The following is a 17,722-nucleotide window of genomic DNA, read 5'->3' on the forward strand; positions in this document are numbered from 1 at the left end:
AAAAATATTTTAAAAAGAAATGAGGCAGGATGCGATGGTTCACGCCTGTAATCCCAGCACTTTGGGAAGCTGAGGTGGGTGGATCACTTGAGGTCAGGAGTTCGAGACCAGCCTGGCCAACATGGTGAAATCCTGTCTCTACTAAAAATACAAAAATTAGCCAGGCATGGTGGCGCACGCCTGTAATCCCAGCTACTCGGGAGGCTGAGGCACAAGAATTGCTTGAACCTGGGCGGAAGTTGCAGTGAGCTGAGATCACACCACTGCACTCCAGCCTGGGTAACAGTGAGACTCAGTCTCAAAAAATAATTTTTAGTTTTTGTGGTTACATAGTAGGTGTACGTATTTATGGGTTATATGGGATTTTTTGTTGTTGTTGTTGTTGTTGTTATTGTTGTTAGATGGAGTTTTGCTCTTGTTGCCCAGGCTGGAGTGCAATGGCATGATCTCAGCTCACAGCAACTTCCACCTCCTGAGTTCAAGCGATTCTCCTGCCTCAGCCTCTCGAATAGCTGGGATTACATTACTGCTATTATGCATGGACCACCATGCCCAGCTAATTTTGTATTTTTAGTAGAGATGAGGTTTCTCTATATTGGTCCAGCTGGTCTCAAACTCCTGACCTCAGGTGATCCGCCTGCCTTGGCCTCCCAAAGTGTTGGGATTATAGGCGTGAGCCATCGTGCCAGGCCTGTATGGGATATTTTGATACAGGCATACAATGTATAATAATTACAGCAGGGTAAATGAGATAGCCATCACCTCAAGAATTTATCCTTTGTGTTATAAACAATCCAATCATACTATTTTATTTTAAAATGCGCTATTAAATTATTATGGAGTAGTCACCCTGTTGTGCTATCAAATCAATCAAATCTTATTCATTCTTTCTATTTTATTGTACCCATCAACCAACCCGACCCCCACCAACTACCCTTCTCAGTTTCTGGCAACTGTCATTCTACTTTCTATCTCCACGAGTTCAATTGCTTTTTCAGCTCCCACAAATAAGTGAGAACATGCAGTTTGTTTCTGTGCCTGGCTTACTTCACTTAACATAATGACCTCCAATTCCATCCACATTGTTGCAAATGACAGGATCTCATTCTTTTTTATGGCTGAATAGTGCTCCATTGTGTATGTGTACCACATTTTCTTCATTCATCTGTTGATGGACACTTGGGTTCTTACAAATCTTGTCTATTGTGAATAGTGCTGCAATAAACATGAGAGTGCAGATATCTTTTTTTTTTTTTTTTTTTTGAGACAGGGTCTCACTCTGTCGCCCAGGCTGAGTGCAGTGGTGCAATCACAGCTCACTACAGCCTCGACCTCGGAGCTCAAGCAATCCTCCCACCTCAGCCACCCAAGTAGCTGGGACTACAGGCACATGCCACCACATCTGGCTAATTTTTTATAGAGACGAGGTCCAGGCTCAGATATCTCTTGGATACACTAATTTTTTGGGTTTTATTTTGTTTTGTTTTCGTTTTTGAGATGGAGTCTCACTCTGTCACCCAGGCTGGAGTGCAGTGGTGCAATCTTGGCTCACTGCAACCTCCGCCTCCTGGGTTCAAGCAATCCTCTTGCCTCAGCCTCCCGAGTAGCTGGAATTACAGGCACACACCACCATGCCGTTAATTTTTTTGTGTTTTTAGTAGAGATGGGGTTTGCATCATGTTGGGCAGGCTGGTCTCGAACTCCTGACCTTAGGTGATCCGCCCATCTCAGCCTCCCAAAATGCTGGGATTACAGGCCTGATCAGGCCACAGCATTCAGCCCACTAATTTCTTTTCTTTTGAATATATACCTAGTAGTGAGATTGCTATATCGTATATTGCTATGCTTTAGTTTTAGATTCTGAGGAACCTCTAAACTCTTCTCCATAGTGGCTGTACTAATTTACATTCCCATCAACAGTGTATGAGTGTTCCCTTTTCTCCACATCCTTGCCAGCATTTGTTATTGCCTGTCTTTTGGGTAAAAGCCATTTTAACTTGGGTGAGATGTTATCTGTTTTGATTTGCATTTCTGTTATGATCAATTATGTTGATGATCTTTTCATATACCTGTTTGCCACTTGTACATCTTTGAGTCATTAGTTTCTTCTTGGAGGAAGAAGCTACAGGTTTACTGCCTTTTGCTCCCTATGGCTCTCAGAGAGAAGGACCCACTTCAGGAGGCTGGGAGGACTGCATTGGTATGTTTATTCTTAGATACGCTGCCTCCTCAAGGAAGGCTAATTTCATCTTCCCAGGTTCTCAGAACTTCCAGGACACATCAAATAATCCTTTTCCAAGGTTCCCTAGCACTTTCTGTCTTGGATTACCTTGTGTGCTTGCCTCATCTGCCTGGGCAGGTCATCTTTACCCCAGCATCTAGCACAGGGCCCAACACAAAGAAACAAACCTTGCGGTGTGAGTCCCATGTTGCTTTCACACAGCTTGCAATGAGTCAGTGGGGCAAATGCTTTCCTGCTCCCCACATCTTGTAGGGCCTTTATTGTATGGCCTAATCTCACAATATGCTTCAGCTCTTCTATTTCAGTGCTTAGGAAAGACTAGTTGAGGCTCCACCCTTCCAAACACTTGCACTATGCATTTGCAGGTACAGCAAATTACAGTAGTCCACTTTTCTTCCTTGCCTGATTTCCATTATTGACTCGAACAGAAGCTATGTAAAGAATAACAGGGAAAACACATTTCTTGTAGGAATGCATTTGAGTTACTGACAGTGGATGTTTTGAAGAACAGTTGGTCTCACTAAAGTCTCTAAAATGATATTTTAATAAATACTACAAATGGGTAAGTCCACCTCAAAGGTATTACTCAATTGTTAAGGTGCAGTTTGTGTCATCTCCCATTAGAGGCAGGCCTCTTTCTCACAAAGATGACTGTTCCCTTAGTGCCCGCCCTACCTTTTTCCTGCACAGACCTCTCTGTTACAGTATCTGTAACATTGTATGACACTTGTTTACTTGTTTGACTTTGACAGAATTGATGGAGAATTATCTGTGTATCTTTAACACTGAGTGCAGTATAGGTAATCAGTAAATGATAGCTATTATTATTAAAATCTCTCACTAACTTTTTACTTTATGTTTTTAAGCTCTATTATTAGGTACATAAATGTTTCAGGATTGTGTTTGCTCGAGGAATTGACTGTTTGATTATTGTTGTTAGAAAAGCTGAAGAAACAAGCTTTTCCATTCTAGGTGAGTAAGTGGTCCCGTAGAGATAATGACTTCCAGTCCCTGGAGGGCTGTCACATGGAAAAGGCATTAGGGGTACTACCAAGACCCCTGGAGAGAGAACACAGGGAAGCAGATTTGGATTAGGTCCCCTCCAAAATCCTTTTAGTAGAGCCCCAACACAGAGTGGCTGCTTCAGACAGTGGTGAGCTTCCTATTTCTGGACACAAGTAATACTGGACAATAAACCAACTGAACCTCAGTGTTGCAGAAGGTATCCAAATGTCATATGCAGATATAACTTTAATGTCTCTTCATGATTTAACAATTATGATTCTGTGATTCCTTTCCCAAAGAGGAGCTTGAAACTTGTATTAGAAAGAGGGCATTACTAGAGCTGATGAAGGGTAGAAATGTTACATTCCCAATTGTATAAAAAAGAAAGTGTCTTGGTAAGGTTACGAAATTAGTAAAACATTTGGCCAGGTGCGGTGGCTCATGCCTGTAATCCCAGCACTTTGGGAGGCCGAAGTGGGAGGATCACCTGAGGTTAGGAGTTCGAGACCAGACTGTCCACCATGGTGAAACGCCATCTCTACTAAAAATACAAAAAACTTAGCTGGGTGTGGTGGTGCATGCCTGTAATCCCAGCTACTCAGGAGGCTGAGGCATGAGAATTGCTTGAACCTGGGAGGTGGAGGTTGCAGTGAGCCGAGATCACACCACTGCAGTCCAGCCTGGACGACAGAGCAAGACTCAGTCTCAAAGAAAAAGAAAAAAAGAAATGTGTAAAACATCATACAGACCCAAGCATTCTGACTCTTGAGCCCATACTCTTTCCACTCTATACCCCCCAAGCATGGTTTTTGCTAAGTTGCCCATGTGTTTCAGCCTGAAAAGATACTACACTTGTCTGCACAGCACCTCCATACCTGAAGATAAGAGGGCCTATCCAGGAAAATAATGGGTTGAGATGCAAGGGGCAGGGAAATGTCATTAAAACCTTTCCATGATTTCTCAGTATCCTCAAGACAGGACCTTCCACTTTTCCAGTCTTCTAGCCATTTCTCCTGTTGCATCAACCCCTCCAACCACATCAAATGAGCTTCTTGAATCTGTTAAGTTCTACTCCGCCTCAGGGCCTTTGCAAAGGCCATCTTTTCTGAGAATTCACTTCCCCAGTATCTTCACCTCATCAATTCCTGCCTAACCTCAGCTCTCCCTCAACTACTCCACACCAGGTTATTGACCCCAAGCACTGTTTCTATACCACCATCCTCTGCTGTAGGGTAGAGGGGGCCCAAACTATGACAGCTGTGTTTTCCCTGAGTGCTGAACCAAATGAGAAATAAAAGACAAACAGAGATCCTTTATTATTATTATTATTATTATTATTATTATTACTATTTTGAGACAGTCTCATTCTGTTGCCCAGGCTGGAGTGCAGTGGCATGATCTCAGCTCACTGCAATCTCTGCCTCCCAGGTTCAAGTAATTCTCCTGCCTCAGCCTCCCTAGTAGCTGGGATTACAGGAGTGTGCCACCATGCATGGCTACTTTTTGTATTTTTAGTAGAGACAAGGTTTCACCATGTTGGCCAGGCTGGTCTTGGACTCCTGACCTCAACTGATCCACTCACCTTGGCCTCTCAAAGTGCTGGGATTACAGACATGAGCCACCACCCAGCCCATCATCTTTATTATTGATAAAGGACAGGTTGTAGTTTAGAAAGTGAAATAAATATGGTAACTTCCTGCCTACCTCCCCCACTCCAATCTGGGCTTTGTCTGCCCCCTTAGTCTGTGAGCTCCATGAGAGCAGGGACCAGGCTGCTTTGCCAACCATTGCATATATTTCCAGTGCCTTGCTCAAATCTCTGGCACATAGTGCTCAACAAATACTTGCTGGTGAATGAATGTTACATGTTATATACAAGTCCCCCTGAGTGTGATAGATGAGTGCTAGTGAGAGATGTGGGAATAAGAGGGGACTGGTAGAGGTTGAGAGTTGTTAACGAGTGTCCTGGAGTGAAGGAAGTTCAGCTGCCTAGGAATAAGGTCTCAGGAATTTGTTTCCTTTTTTCCTTCAAGAGACAGGATCTTGCTCTGTCACCCAGGCTAGAGTACAGGTCACAGCTCATTGTAACCTGGAACTCCTGGGCTCAAGCAATCCCCCCATCCACCTCCTAAGTAGCTACGACTATAGCCATGTGCCACTGTACCTCGCTAATTTTTTATTTTTTGTAGAGATGGGGTTCCACTATGTTGCCCAGGCTAGTCTTGAACTCCTGGCCTGAAAAGATCCTCCTGCCTTGGCTTCCCAAAGCGCTGTGAGTCACTGTGCCCCGCCAGGAGTTTTGTTTCTTAATATACATGAGGATCAACATGTATGATACAAAACAGAAAATATAACTTAACTGATCCTGATTATAAATAGTAGGTAACTAATTAAGTAAATAGAGAACTGAAAATTTGCTTTTGGTAGCAAACAAGTCCCACCAATTGTAGTCATTCATAAGAACTTACTAATTAAGCTTAATTAGCATGTGGCACAATCATGTCTATCATTAAATATGTGGCAAATAAGAGAATGTGGGGAAGTGTTATGGAAACTATAAAGCAACCTTATAAATAAGGCTGCTATTATGTGTCAGGTTAGCTTTGCAGTGAATTTGATTACAATGACAAACTCCACCCATTTATGTCTTTGTAGGTTTGTTAAAGTGCATGGTCATATGCCTGTGACTTTTTTTTTTTTTTGAGACGGAGTCATGCCCTGTCACCCAGGCTGGTGTGCAATGGCGTGATCTTGGCTCGCTGCAAACTCTGCCTCCCGGGTTCAAGCAATTCTCCTGCCTCAGCCTCCCAAGTAGCTGGGATTACAGGCATGCGCCACCATGCCTGGCTAATTTTTTGTATCTTTAGTACAGATGGGGTTTCACTTTGTTGGCCAGGCTGGTCTCGAACTCCTGACCTTGTGATCTGCTCACTTTGGCCTCCCAAAGTGCTGGGATTACAGGCATGAGCCACTGTGCCTGGCCATGCCTGTGACTTTTAAGGCATTACCCAGAACTTTGTTCTTAGATAACTCTTTTGAAAGGGAAATCACTCAGTTCTGGTAAGTTAATGAAAAATCAGTCTTATTTCTTTATAGTTGTGTTTCTTAATCCTTATTACCCATAAACCTTTTGCTTTCTCATTGCATCTTCTGCATATCTGCTCCAACTACAAAGCTTTACTTTCTGTAGTTTATATTACTTTTTTTAAAAAGGAAACACACACAAAACATAAAAAGACTGAGTTTGCTTTCTTAAAACATACTAATCCCCCCACCCACAGAGAACTGCTGCTGTATAGTTATAAACATCATTTATGGCTCTAGCAAGAGTCTGTGTAATTTTTTTCCTCCTCATTTTCCAGCATCATCTTGCATTACATGAACCTGTTGAGAGTACTCTACATAAAGCTAATAGTGGTTAGCTGCTTAGGGATATTGAGTAGGCTACATTTTGTGATTCAGTGGCATCAACTAGACTAATTCAGAATCAAGACTGCAGGAAAGGACACCCTAAACCTTTGCCATGAGTGCCTTCAACCTATGTTTATGAAGAAATCAATAACATCTTTAAACGATGGTTTTTCATGCAAAGATGGATTTGGCTTTTCAAGTATTCACTTAGAAATGTGTATTTCATCTGAAAATATATAAAAATAACTACCTACAAATAATTTGCAGCATGAAAAATGTATCCACATGCTGGAAACTGAGGAGAAATAGAAAGAAGTGAAACTTGGTAGTCAGCTTGCTTATAAATCTGATAGATGGTGGCAATGCTCCATTGAGTTGGCATAAAGTCCTAGTAACTTCCTCATCTTCATGCTAAGCTCTGGAGGCTAATTTTTAAATAATACACAAAAATAGTCCTTACAGGTCATGAGACTATGTTAATGCTATGTTAATGAGGCTAAAACAGTTTAATCTTGTGATTCAGACAAATGCAAATGCTTACCTTTCTATAGAGGAGTCTTTCATTTCCTCTATGAAGCTCAAGGTCACAGAATCAGGAGTCAAATTCCACCCTCTTCCCAAATCCAAAATGATTGGGCTTTTCCTCTTCTTCTCCTGGGCTTTAGGAACAGGCAGAGCTATAAAGCCCTTATTTGTAATTTCTACCCTCCTATTACCAAAAAAGAAGGCAGCATCTTAGTGGAGACAAGAACCTGAACACTGATCTTTTGATAAAAGCCATAAAGTCTACAAAGAAGGCACTGAACCTTTGTAGCTTTACATTTTTATTTTCTACTTTGAAGCATTTCCTTTGAAGAACCTCATCTCTCCCTATTCCATGTTAATTCAAATTTGTCTATGTGGTTTAATAAGGCGGACCCTGGCTTCTTATGGTGAGTTTGTGACCTGGACTTGGTCTGAGTACTTCACCCATCTGACCATAGTAATTTTTCAGGTATAGAAATGTGGCTCAAATCAGACTAATCATCATCCTCCCTGAGACTGGTATTATGAGAAAGGATATACTCTCAATTTCTAGATAGAAGCCTATAAGGACCAGACAGCTTGAAACTGAAGGGGGTATCTTGCCTCTGAGTAGAGAGACTTCTGAAAATAAGGCCAAGCAGAGCAGGACTGGGGAAGAGAGAATCCAGATGACATCTCTGACCTTCTGGATGTGGCTCTCAGTTTCCTGTTTACCAACCCATAAATCACCACTCCCATCATTTTTCTTAAGTTTATTTGCATTAGGTTTCTTTTTTTCTTCTTCCTAACCACTAGACAATATAGAAAGTATTAGGTTTCTGACACAACCCCAAGGGTCCTAATTAACAAAACACGTATCTTTATACCATAGAAATGCTTCTTGCACATAAGAATTATATTGAAGCTGGGTGTGGTGGCTCACACCTGTAATCTCAGCACTTTGGGAGGCCAAAGCGGGTGGATCACCTGAGGTCAGGAGTTTGAGACCAGCCTAGCCAACATGGCGAAACCCTGTCTCTACTAAAAAAAAATAAATAACCAGGCATGGTGGCAGGCACCTGTAATCCCAGCTACTCGGGAGGTCGAGGCAGGAGAATCACTTGAACCTGGGATGTGGAAGTTGCAGTGAGCCAAGAACACACCATTGCACTCTAGCCCGGGCAACAGAGCAAGACTCCATCACACACACACACAAAAAGAATTATATCTGTCAAGCGCTGTGGCTCATGCCTATAATCCCAGCATTTTGGAAAGCCAAGGTGGGTGGATTGCTTGAGCCCAGGCGTTCAAGACCAGCCTAGGCAACATGGTGAAACCCTGTCTCCACAAAACCCAAAAATTAGCCAGGTGTGGTGGCACACACCTGTAGTCCCAGCTACTTAGGAGCTGAGGTAGGAGGATTGCCTGAGCCCAGGAGATTGAGGCTGCAGTGAGCTGTGATCATGCCACTGCACTCCAGCCAGCCTGGGCAACAGAACAAGACCCTGCCTCAAAACAAAACAAAACAAGAATTATATCATCTTGTGTAAAGTTATGATATCGTAGGTAGTTTTACATACATATTTGCTTAATGCATGATTTAAAAGATAACATGGTGGGAAAAAAAGGGCTGGAAAATAAAGTTGATAATTGAACTTGTTCATAATTATGTTAAACTTAATAATAAGTAATTAATTAATAAAGTAATAATTAAGTAACATAATGATATTAAAACTTATGTTGTAACATAATTATGTTAAAACTTAATCCCCAATGCAATAACATTTAGAGATAGGGCCTTTAGGAGGTGGTTAGACTATGAGGGCAGAGGCCTCATGAATGTGATTAGTGCCTTTATAAAAGAGGCCAGGGAACCTGTTTGCCCTTTCTGCCATGTGAGGTTATTGTGAAAAGACTTTCGTCTATGAGGAAGAAGGTTCTCACCAGACACCAAATCTGTAAACACCTTGATCTTGGACTTACCAGCCTTTGGAACTGTGAGCAGTAAATTTCCGTTGTTTTTAAATTACCCAATCTAAGCTATTTTGTCAGAGTAAGCTGAATGGACTAAAACATCAATTAAATGACAGAAGTTGGCAGAATGGATAAGAAAAAACATGATCCAACTATATGCTGTATATAAGAGATTCATTTTATTTCACTTTATTCTTCTTAAAATTTTGTTTACAGCTCCTTTCTTACCTGAAGGAGACTCATTTTAGATCCAAAGATAAACATAGGTTGAAAAGAATGAAAAAAGATATTCCATGGAAATAGTAATCAAAAGAGAGTTGAGATAGATATACTAACACCAGATAAAATAGACTTTAAGTAAAAAAAAAAATTGTTAAAAGAGGCTGAATGTAGTGGCTCATGCCTGTAATCCCAGCACTTTGGGAAGCTGAGGAAGGAGGATCACTTGAGGCCAGGAGTTCAAGACCAGCCTGGGTAACACAGTGAGACCCCCATTTCTACAAAATAATTTTAAAATAATTAGCTGGGCGCCATGGCATGAGCCTATAGTCCCAGTTACTTGGAGGCTGAAGTGGGAGGATTGCTTGAGCCCAGGAGCTCAAGGCTGCAGTGAGCTATGATCCTGCCATTGCACTCATGCCTACCCAAGCAACAGAGCAAGACCCTGTTTCTTAAAGAAAAGAAAAAAAATTAAAAAGTTGTTACAAGAGACAAAGTCATTACATATTGATAAAAGGGTCAATTGATCAAGAAGAAATATAGCAGCTATAAACATACACGCATCAGACAACAGAAGCCCAACATATATGTAGCAAGCACTGACAAAACTGAAGGGAGAGAAATATGGTTGTCCTTCTGTATATGCAGGGGATTGGTTCCAGGACCCCTGTTGGATAACAAACTCTGCAAGTACTCAAATCCCTTATATGAAGTGGTGTACTATTTGCATATAACCTATGCACATCCTCCTATATACTTTAAATAATCTCTAGATTACTTATAATACCTAATAAAATGTAAATGCTATATAAATAGTTGGTGTACTACAATTGTTTTTATTTGTATTTTTTAATTGTTGTATTATTATTTTTTATTTTAACTTTTTCAAATATTTTTGATCCATGGTTGGTTGAATCTGTGGATGTGGAATCCATGGTTATGGAGAGCTGACCATAGACAGTTCTACAATAATAGTTGGAGACTCCAGTATGACACTTCAATAGTAAATAGAACATCTAAACAGAAGTTTGATAAGAAAACAGAAGACTTTAACACTAAACCAAGTAGACTTAACAGACATATAAAACACTTTACCCAACAATAGCAGAATATGCATTGTTTTCAAGTGTATGAAACATTCTCCAGGACAGATCATGTGTTAGGCCATAAAGCAAGTGTGGCTACAAAATAATACATTAGAAAAATACCTAAATCATACAAGTATCTTCACCAACCACAATGCAATGAAGCTAGAGATCAATAACAAGGAAAACTGAGAGTTCACAAGCATATAGAAATTAAACAACACTTTTTTTTTTTTTTGAACAGTGTCTTGCTCTGTCACCCAGGCTGGAGTGTGGTAGCATAATCATAGCTCACTGCACCCTGAACTCCTGGGATCAAGCGATCCTCCCACCTCAGCCTCCTGAGTAGCTAGGACTACAGGCTCAAACCACCACAGCCAGCTAACTTTTTTGTTTTTATTTTTTGGTAGAGGTGAAGTTTTGCTTTGTTGCCTGAAATGATCTCAAACTCCTGACCTCAAGCAATCCTCCCACTGCAGCCTCCCAAAATGCTGGGATTACACTGTAAACCATTACAAGCATGAGCCACTACACCTGGATAAACAATACATTCTTAAAACAATCAATGAGTCAAAGAACTCATAAAATAAAGTATAAAACACTTTGAGATGAATAAAAACAAAACCACAACACTTCAAAACTTATGGGATGCTGTTAAAAATGTGCCAAGAGAAATTATAGCTGTAAACACTTACTTTATTAAAAGATTTCCAATCTGGCCAGGTGCAGTGGCTCACGCCTGTAATCCCAGCACTTTGGGAGGCCAAGGTGGGCGGATCCACCTGAGGGCAAGAGTTCGAGACCAGCCTGGCCCACATGGTAAAACCCCATCTCTACTAAAAATACAAAAATTAGCCAGGCGTGGTGGCACATGCCTGTAATCCCAGCTACTTGGGAGGCTGAGGCATGAGAATCACTTGAACCCAGGAGGTGGAAGTTGCAGTGAGCTGAGATCATGCCTCTGCACTTCAGCCAGGGTGACAGAGTAAGACTCTGTCTCCCAAAAAAAAAAAAAAAAAAAAAAAAAAAAAAAAAAAAAAGATCTCCAATCAACAACCAAATATTACACCTTGAGGAACTGAAAAAAGAAATGTAAATTAAATGAGAAGCTAGCAGGAGGAAGGAAACAGAAACAATTAGAGCAGAGATAAAGGAAATAAAGAACAGAAAAACAATAGAGGCCAGGCGCAGTGGCTCACGCCTGTAATCCCAACACTTTGGGAGGCCGAGACGGGCAGATCACCTGAGGTCAGAAGTTCAAGACCAGCCTGGCCAAAATGGCGAAACCCTGTCTCTACTAAAATATAAAAAAGAAGGCAGGCATGGTGGCCCGCACCTGTAATCCCAGCTATTCAGGAGGCTGAGGCAGGAGAATTGCTTCAACCTGGGAGGCAGAGGTTGTTGTGAGCTGAGATCACGCCACTGCACTCCAGCCTGGGCAACAGAGCAAGACTATCTCTCAAAAAAAAAAAGGGGAAAAGAAAATCAATCAATGTAATATACCACATTAATAAAAGAAAAAACTCCGCATATGATCATCTCAATTGACACAGAAAAAATATTTGATAAAATCCAACACCCTTTCATAATAAAAATCCTCAAGACACTAGGAATAGAAGGGAACTCCTTCAACATGATAAAGGGCATCTATGAAAAACCTACAGCTAACTTCTTACTCAGACTAAAGTTTTCCCCTTATGATCAGCAGTAAGACAAGGATGCTACTTTCACCACTGCTACTTAACATTGCATTGAAGTTCTAGCTGGAGCAATTAGGCAAGAAAAAGAAAAAGTAAAACTATCTCTATTGTAAGATGACATGACTCTATGCATATAAAAATCCCAGGGTGGGTGTGGTGGCTCACTCCTGTAATCCCAGCACTTGGGGAGGCTGAGGCAGGAGAACTGCTCTAGCCCAGGAGTTTGAGACCAGCCTGAGCAGCAGAGTGAGACCCTGTCTCTATAAATTTTAAAAATTAGCCAGGTATGGTGGTGTGCATCTGTGGTCCCAGCTGCTTGGGGAACTGAGGTGGGAAGATTGCTTGAGCCTAGGCTGAGGGTGTAGTGAGCCATGATTGCACCACTGTACTCCATTCTGGGTGACAGAGCAAGACTCTGTCTCAAATAAGTAAATAGATAAATAAATAAAATATAATAAAAAATAAAAATTCCCAAAGAATCTATACACACACAAAATCTACTAGAACAAATAAATGAATTCAGCAAAGTTTCAGGGTACAAGATCAACATATGAAAATCAGTTGTGTTTCTATACACCTTCAATGAATCCTTTGAGAGGAAATTAAGAAACCAATTACATTTACAATAGCATATAAAATAATAAAATACTTAGTATTAGATTTAGCCATGGAGGTGAAAGACATACACAAAAACTACAAAATACTGCTGAAAGTGATTAAAGATGACCTAAATAAATGAAAAAGTATCCCATGTGTAGGGATCAGAATACTTGATATCAAGATGATAATATTCAAAGCAATCTACAGATTCAATGCATTACCTATCACAATTTCAAGAAATTGAAATTTTGCAGAAATGGAAAAGCTGATCCTCAAATTCACATGAAACTGCAACAGGTCCCAAAGAGCTAAAACAATCTTGAAAAAGAACAAGGTTGGTGGACTCCTTCTTCTCAATTTCAAAACATACTACAAAGCTACAGTAAGCAAAACAGTGTGGGAATGGCATAAGGAAACACATATAAATCAATGGAGTAGAACGATGAGTTCAGAAATAAACCCATACATCTATGGCCAACTGATTTTCACTAAGGGTGCCATGATTCTTAATGGGCGAATAAACAGTCTTTTCATAAACGGTGCTGGGACAACCAGATATTCACGTGCAACAAATGGAGTTGGATCCCTCACACCATATATAAAAATTACTCAAAATGGAACAACAACCTAAACATAAGAGCTAAAACTGTAAAACTCTTAGAAGAAAACAAAAGGGTAAATCTTTAAGACCTTGGATTTGGCAATCAAAGGATATCATGAAACTGAAAAGACAATCTAGAGAATAGTTTTAAGTCATATATCTGATAAAAACATATATTCAGTATGCAGAATATATAAAGAATCCTTACAATTCTACAACAGAAAGACAAACATTCCAATTTTAAAATAGGTAAAGGGCTTGAATAAATATTTCTGTGAAGAAGATATAAAAACGGCCAATAAGGCCGGGCACAGCGGCTCACGCCTGTAATCCCAGCACTTTGGGAGGCCAAGGCAGCCGGATCACTTGAGGTCAGGAGTTCAAGACCAGTCTGGCCAAAATGGCAAAACCCCATCTCTACTAAAAATACAAGTATTAGCTGGGCATGTGGCCCATGCCTGTAATCCCAGCTACTACAGAGGCTGAGGCAGGAGAATCACTTGAACCCAGGAGGCGAAAGCTGCAGTGAGCTGAGACTGTGCCACAGCACTCCAGTCTGGGTGAGAGAGTGAGATTCTGTCTCAATTTAAAAAAAAAATGGCCAATAAGTACATGAAAAGATGCTCACTGCTGGGAGCAGTGGCTCACACCTGTAATCACAGTACTTTGGGAGGCCAAACAGAAGGATTGCTTGAGCCCAGGAGCTTAAGACCAGCCTAGGCAACATAGCAAGACCCCATCTCTACAAAAAATAAAAAATTAGCTGGGTGTGGTGGTGTGCCTTTGGCCCCAGCTACTCAGGAGGCTAAGGTGGGAGGATCACTGGAGCCCAGAAGGTTGATGCTGCAGTGAACCATGTTCCCACCACTGCATGCCAGCCAGGGCAACAGAGCAAGACCCTGTCTCAAAAACAACAACAACAAAAGAGATGCTCAGTATCGCTGTCATAAGGAAAATGTAAATTGAAACCACAATGAGATACTAGGATGGTTATATTTTTAAAAAGGGGAATAACAAGTGTTATGAAAAAATTGTACAATGCTGTAGGGATGTAAAATGATTCAGGTGCTATGGAAAACTGGCAATTCCTCAAAAAATTAAACATAGAATAACCGTATGACCCAGCAATTTTACTTCTAGTAAATACCTGAAAGAATAAAAAAACAGGTACTCAAATACTTATGCATGAAATGTTCATAGCAGCATTATTCGAAATAGCCAAAGGTGGAAACAACTCAAATGTCCATCAGCAAATGAATGGATAAACAAATTGTGATATATACGTATAATGGAGTATTATTCAACTATAAAAAGGAATAAAACACTGATACATACTACAACATGGATGAATCTCAAAAACATTATGCTAAGTGAAAAAATAGCAACACAAAAATACAGACAGAAGGTCACATATTGTATGATTTTATTTATATGAAATGTCCAGAATAGATAAATCCATATAGAAAGAAAACAGATTGGTGATTGCCAGGGGCTGCAGGTAGGTGGGAATGGGGACTAACTGCTTAAGGGAAATAGGGTTTTATTTTGGGTGATGAAAATTTCACATATTTTATAATGTAAATTTCACCTCGATTTTTTTTAAAAAAGCACCAGAGATTGTTATAACAGTCAGATTACTGGTTACATTTTGGGGAAGTGGTAACTGGAAGATAACATGAGAGGAGCTTCCAGGGTGTTGGTCATATTTTATTTTTTGATTTGGGTGTTGGTTACCTAGGTCTGTCCACTTTGTCAAATTGTTAAGCTTAACACTTGTAATGTGTTTTGTTTTTTGTTTTTGAGATAGGGTTTTACTATCACCCAGGCCAGAGTGCAGGGTGCAATCATAGCTCACTGTAGCCTCCACCTCGTGGCTTCAAGCGATCCTCCCACCTCAGCCTCCTGAGTAGCTGGGACTAAAGGCACCCGCTCCCATGCCCAGCTAGTTTTTCTATTTTTTGTAGAGACAAGGTCTTGTTATTTTGCCCAGGCTGGTCTTGAACTCCTGGACACAAGTGATCCTTCCGCCTTGGCCTCCTAAAGTGCTAGGATTACAGGCATGAGCCACTGTGCCCAGCCTGTTTTTAAAATATGAACATTGTCCTTTAATATAAAAGTTTACTTAGAAAAAGGTTAAGGCCGGGTGCGGTGGCTCACGCCTGTAATCCCAGCACTTTGGGAGGCCGAGGTGGGCGGATCACGAGGTCAGGAGATCGACATCGTCCTGGCTAACATGGTGAAACCCCATCTCTACTAAAAATACAAAAAATTAGCCAGGAGTGCTGGTGGGCGCCTGTAGTCCCAGCTACTCAGGAGGCCGAGGCAGGAGAATGGCCTGAACCTGGGAGGCGGAGCTTGCAGTGAGCCGAGATTGTGCCACTGCACTCCAGCCTGGGCAACAGAGGGACAGAGCGAGACACCATCTCAAAAAAAAAAAAAAAAAGAAAAAAAAAAAAGAAAAAAGTTAAATGAGGCCGGGCATGGTGGCTCACCCTGTAATCCCAGCACTTTGGGAGGCCGAGGCGCATGGATCACCTGATGTCAGGAGTTCAAGACCAGCCTGGCCAACATGGTGAAACCCCATCACTACTAAAAATACAAAAATTAGCCGGGCATGGTGGCGGGCGCCTGAAATCTCAGCTACTTGGGAGGCTGAGGCAGGAGAATTGCTGGAACCCAGGAAGCAGAGGTTGCAGTGAGCTGAGATCGTGCCATTGCACTCCAGCCTGGGCAACAACAGCGAGACTCCATCTCAAAAAAAAAAAAGAAAAAAGTTAAATGGTTACCATATGATTATATATTCCTAGTTGTGTACCCTAGGGAACTGAAAACGTATATTTACACAAAAACTTGTACATGAATGTTCATAGATTATTCATAATAGGCAAAATATGAAAATAGCCCAAATGTCCAACAATTAGTAGACAAAACATGGCATATCCATACAGTGGAATAATTAGCCATAAAATACAATGATACACGGTATAACATGGATGAACTTTGACAACATTATGCTAAGTGAAAGAAGTCAGACACAAAAGAAATTTATTGTATGATTCCGTTTATATTAAATGCTCAATTAGGCAAATCCACAGAGACAGAAAGGAGACTGGTGATTTCCAGTGGCTTGGGAGTAGGGGTGACTGGGAGTATCTGCTAACGGGTATGTGTTTTTTTTAGAGGATGATGGAAATGTTCTGGAATTAGATAGTGGTGATAGTTGTACAACACCGAAGATACTAAAAATCACAGAACTATACACTTAAAAATGGTGAATTTGGCCAGGCATGGTGGCTCACGCCTCTAATCATATCACTTTGGGAGGCTAACGTGGAAGGGTCACTTGAGCCCAGGAAGTGGAGGCTGCTGTGTGCCATGATTGCAGCACCGTACTACTCCAGCCTGGATGACAGAGTGAAACCCTGTCTCAAAAAAATAAAGGTGAATTTTATGTTATGTGAAATTCAACATATTAACTGTAATTCAATAAAAAAGATCTTAAATATTTCATCATTCATAATACATGTGAATTCATATAAAATAAAAGAAGTCCAAAGGGGTCTAGAGGTATGGCAGATGTTCTCTTTCCCCTGTCTATATTTCCTTTACAATCGGCCACCATCAAAAAGTTGAGGAAGCCTAGAGCTCTCAGAAGCAGTCCTTTGAGCTTGTGTAGGGGCACTCAGAATGGTCCAGCATTTGACCTACCATCATAGGCTTTCCTACAATATAGCCTCTAACAAAACTAGGCTGACCCAAACCCCTGGTAATATAATTGTTTACCTTTATACCAAGAAGGTTGGGAAAGCACCAAATTCTGCATGTGGTGTGTGCCCAGGCAGACTTCAAGGGGTTTGTACTGTGAGACCTAAAGTTCTTATGAGATTGTGCAAAACAAAAAGACATGTCAGCAGGGCCTATGGTGGTTCCATGTGTGTTAAATGTGTTCATGACAAGATCAAGCATGCTTTCCTTATTGAAGAGCAGAAAATCGTTGTGAAAGTATTGAAGAGTCAGAAAGCTAAATAAAAATGAAGCTTTTTGAATAATAATAACAGAAAAAAGAAGTCCGAAAGGAAAAACAGTGTTCTAAAAAATGTTCCCTTTCCCTCACCTATCCCCCAGATCAATACAGCTCAGACACCATTGGAGAACTGAGGTCTAAGCAGCAAAGCAGGTGATGGAGGTAGGGCTGTGAGTCATAGTTTGTATGAAAGCTTGTGACCAACATCTTTGTTCCTGAACAGAGGAATGTAACAGTTGATAAGAAACAGATCTTGGACTGGAACAAAGGAGAGAAAGTGGTGGTGACCAACGTGTTGGCAGCCCTGGCACCAGGTTGCTTTCCATTGCTTCATCCACCAGGTCATGCCTCAGGAAT

The 17,722-nt window shown here is 41.0% G+C and overlaps 2 protein-coding genes across 2 annotated transcripts in view; one reads left to right on the forward strand and one right to left on the reverse strand.

Moving 5' to 3' along the window:
* Positions 1-309: 309 nt before the first annotated feature.
* Positions 310-17,722, reverse strand: part of ZNF318 (zinc finger protein 318) — a 58,290-nt gene continuing 40,877 nt past the window's right edge. Inside the window, exons 12-13 of the transcript XR_008526179.2 lie at positions 7,200-7,367; positions 310-2,673 (exon numbers count right to left, since the gene is read on the reverse strand). The gene's annotated coding sequence lies outside the window, so the exon portion shown is untranslated. The remainder of the gene's footprint in view (positions 2,674-7,199; positions 7,368-17,722) is intronic.
* LOC103890898 (large ribosomal subunit protein eL34-like) lies at positions 16,919-17,370 on the forward strand. The gene has a single exon (XM_054557542.2). It carries the CDS (start codon positions 17,029-17,031, stop codon positions 17,368-17,370), a length of 342 nt encoding a protein of 113 aa, XP_054413517.1. The 5' UTR covers positions 16,919-17,028.

This window comes from Pongo abelii, chromosome 5, assembly GCF_028885655.2.
Source record: "Pongo abelii isolate AG06213 chromosome 5, NHGRI_mPonAbe1-v2.0_pri, whole genome shotgun sequence".
Classification (NCBI taxonomy): domain Eukaryota; kingdom Metazoa; phylum Chordata; class Mammalia; order Primates; family Hominidae; genus Pongo; species Pongo abelii.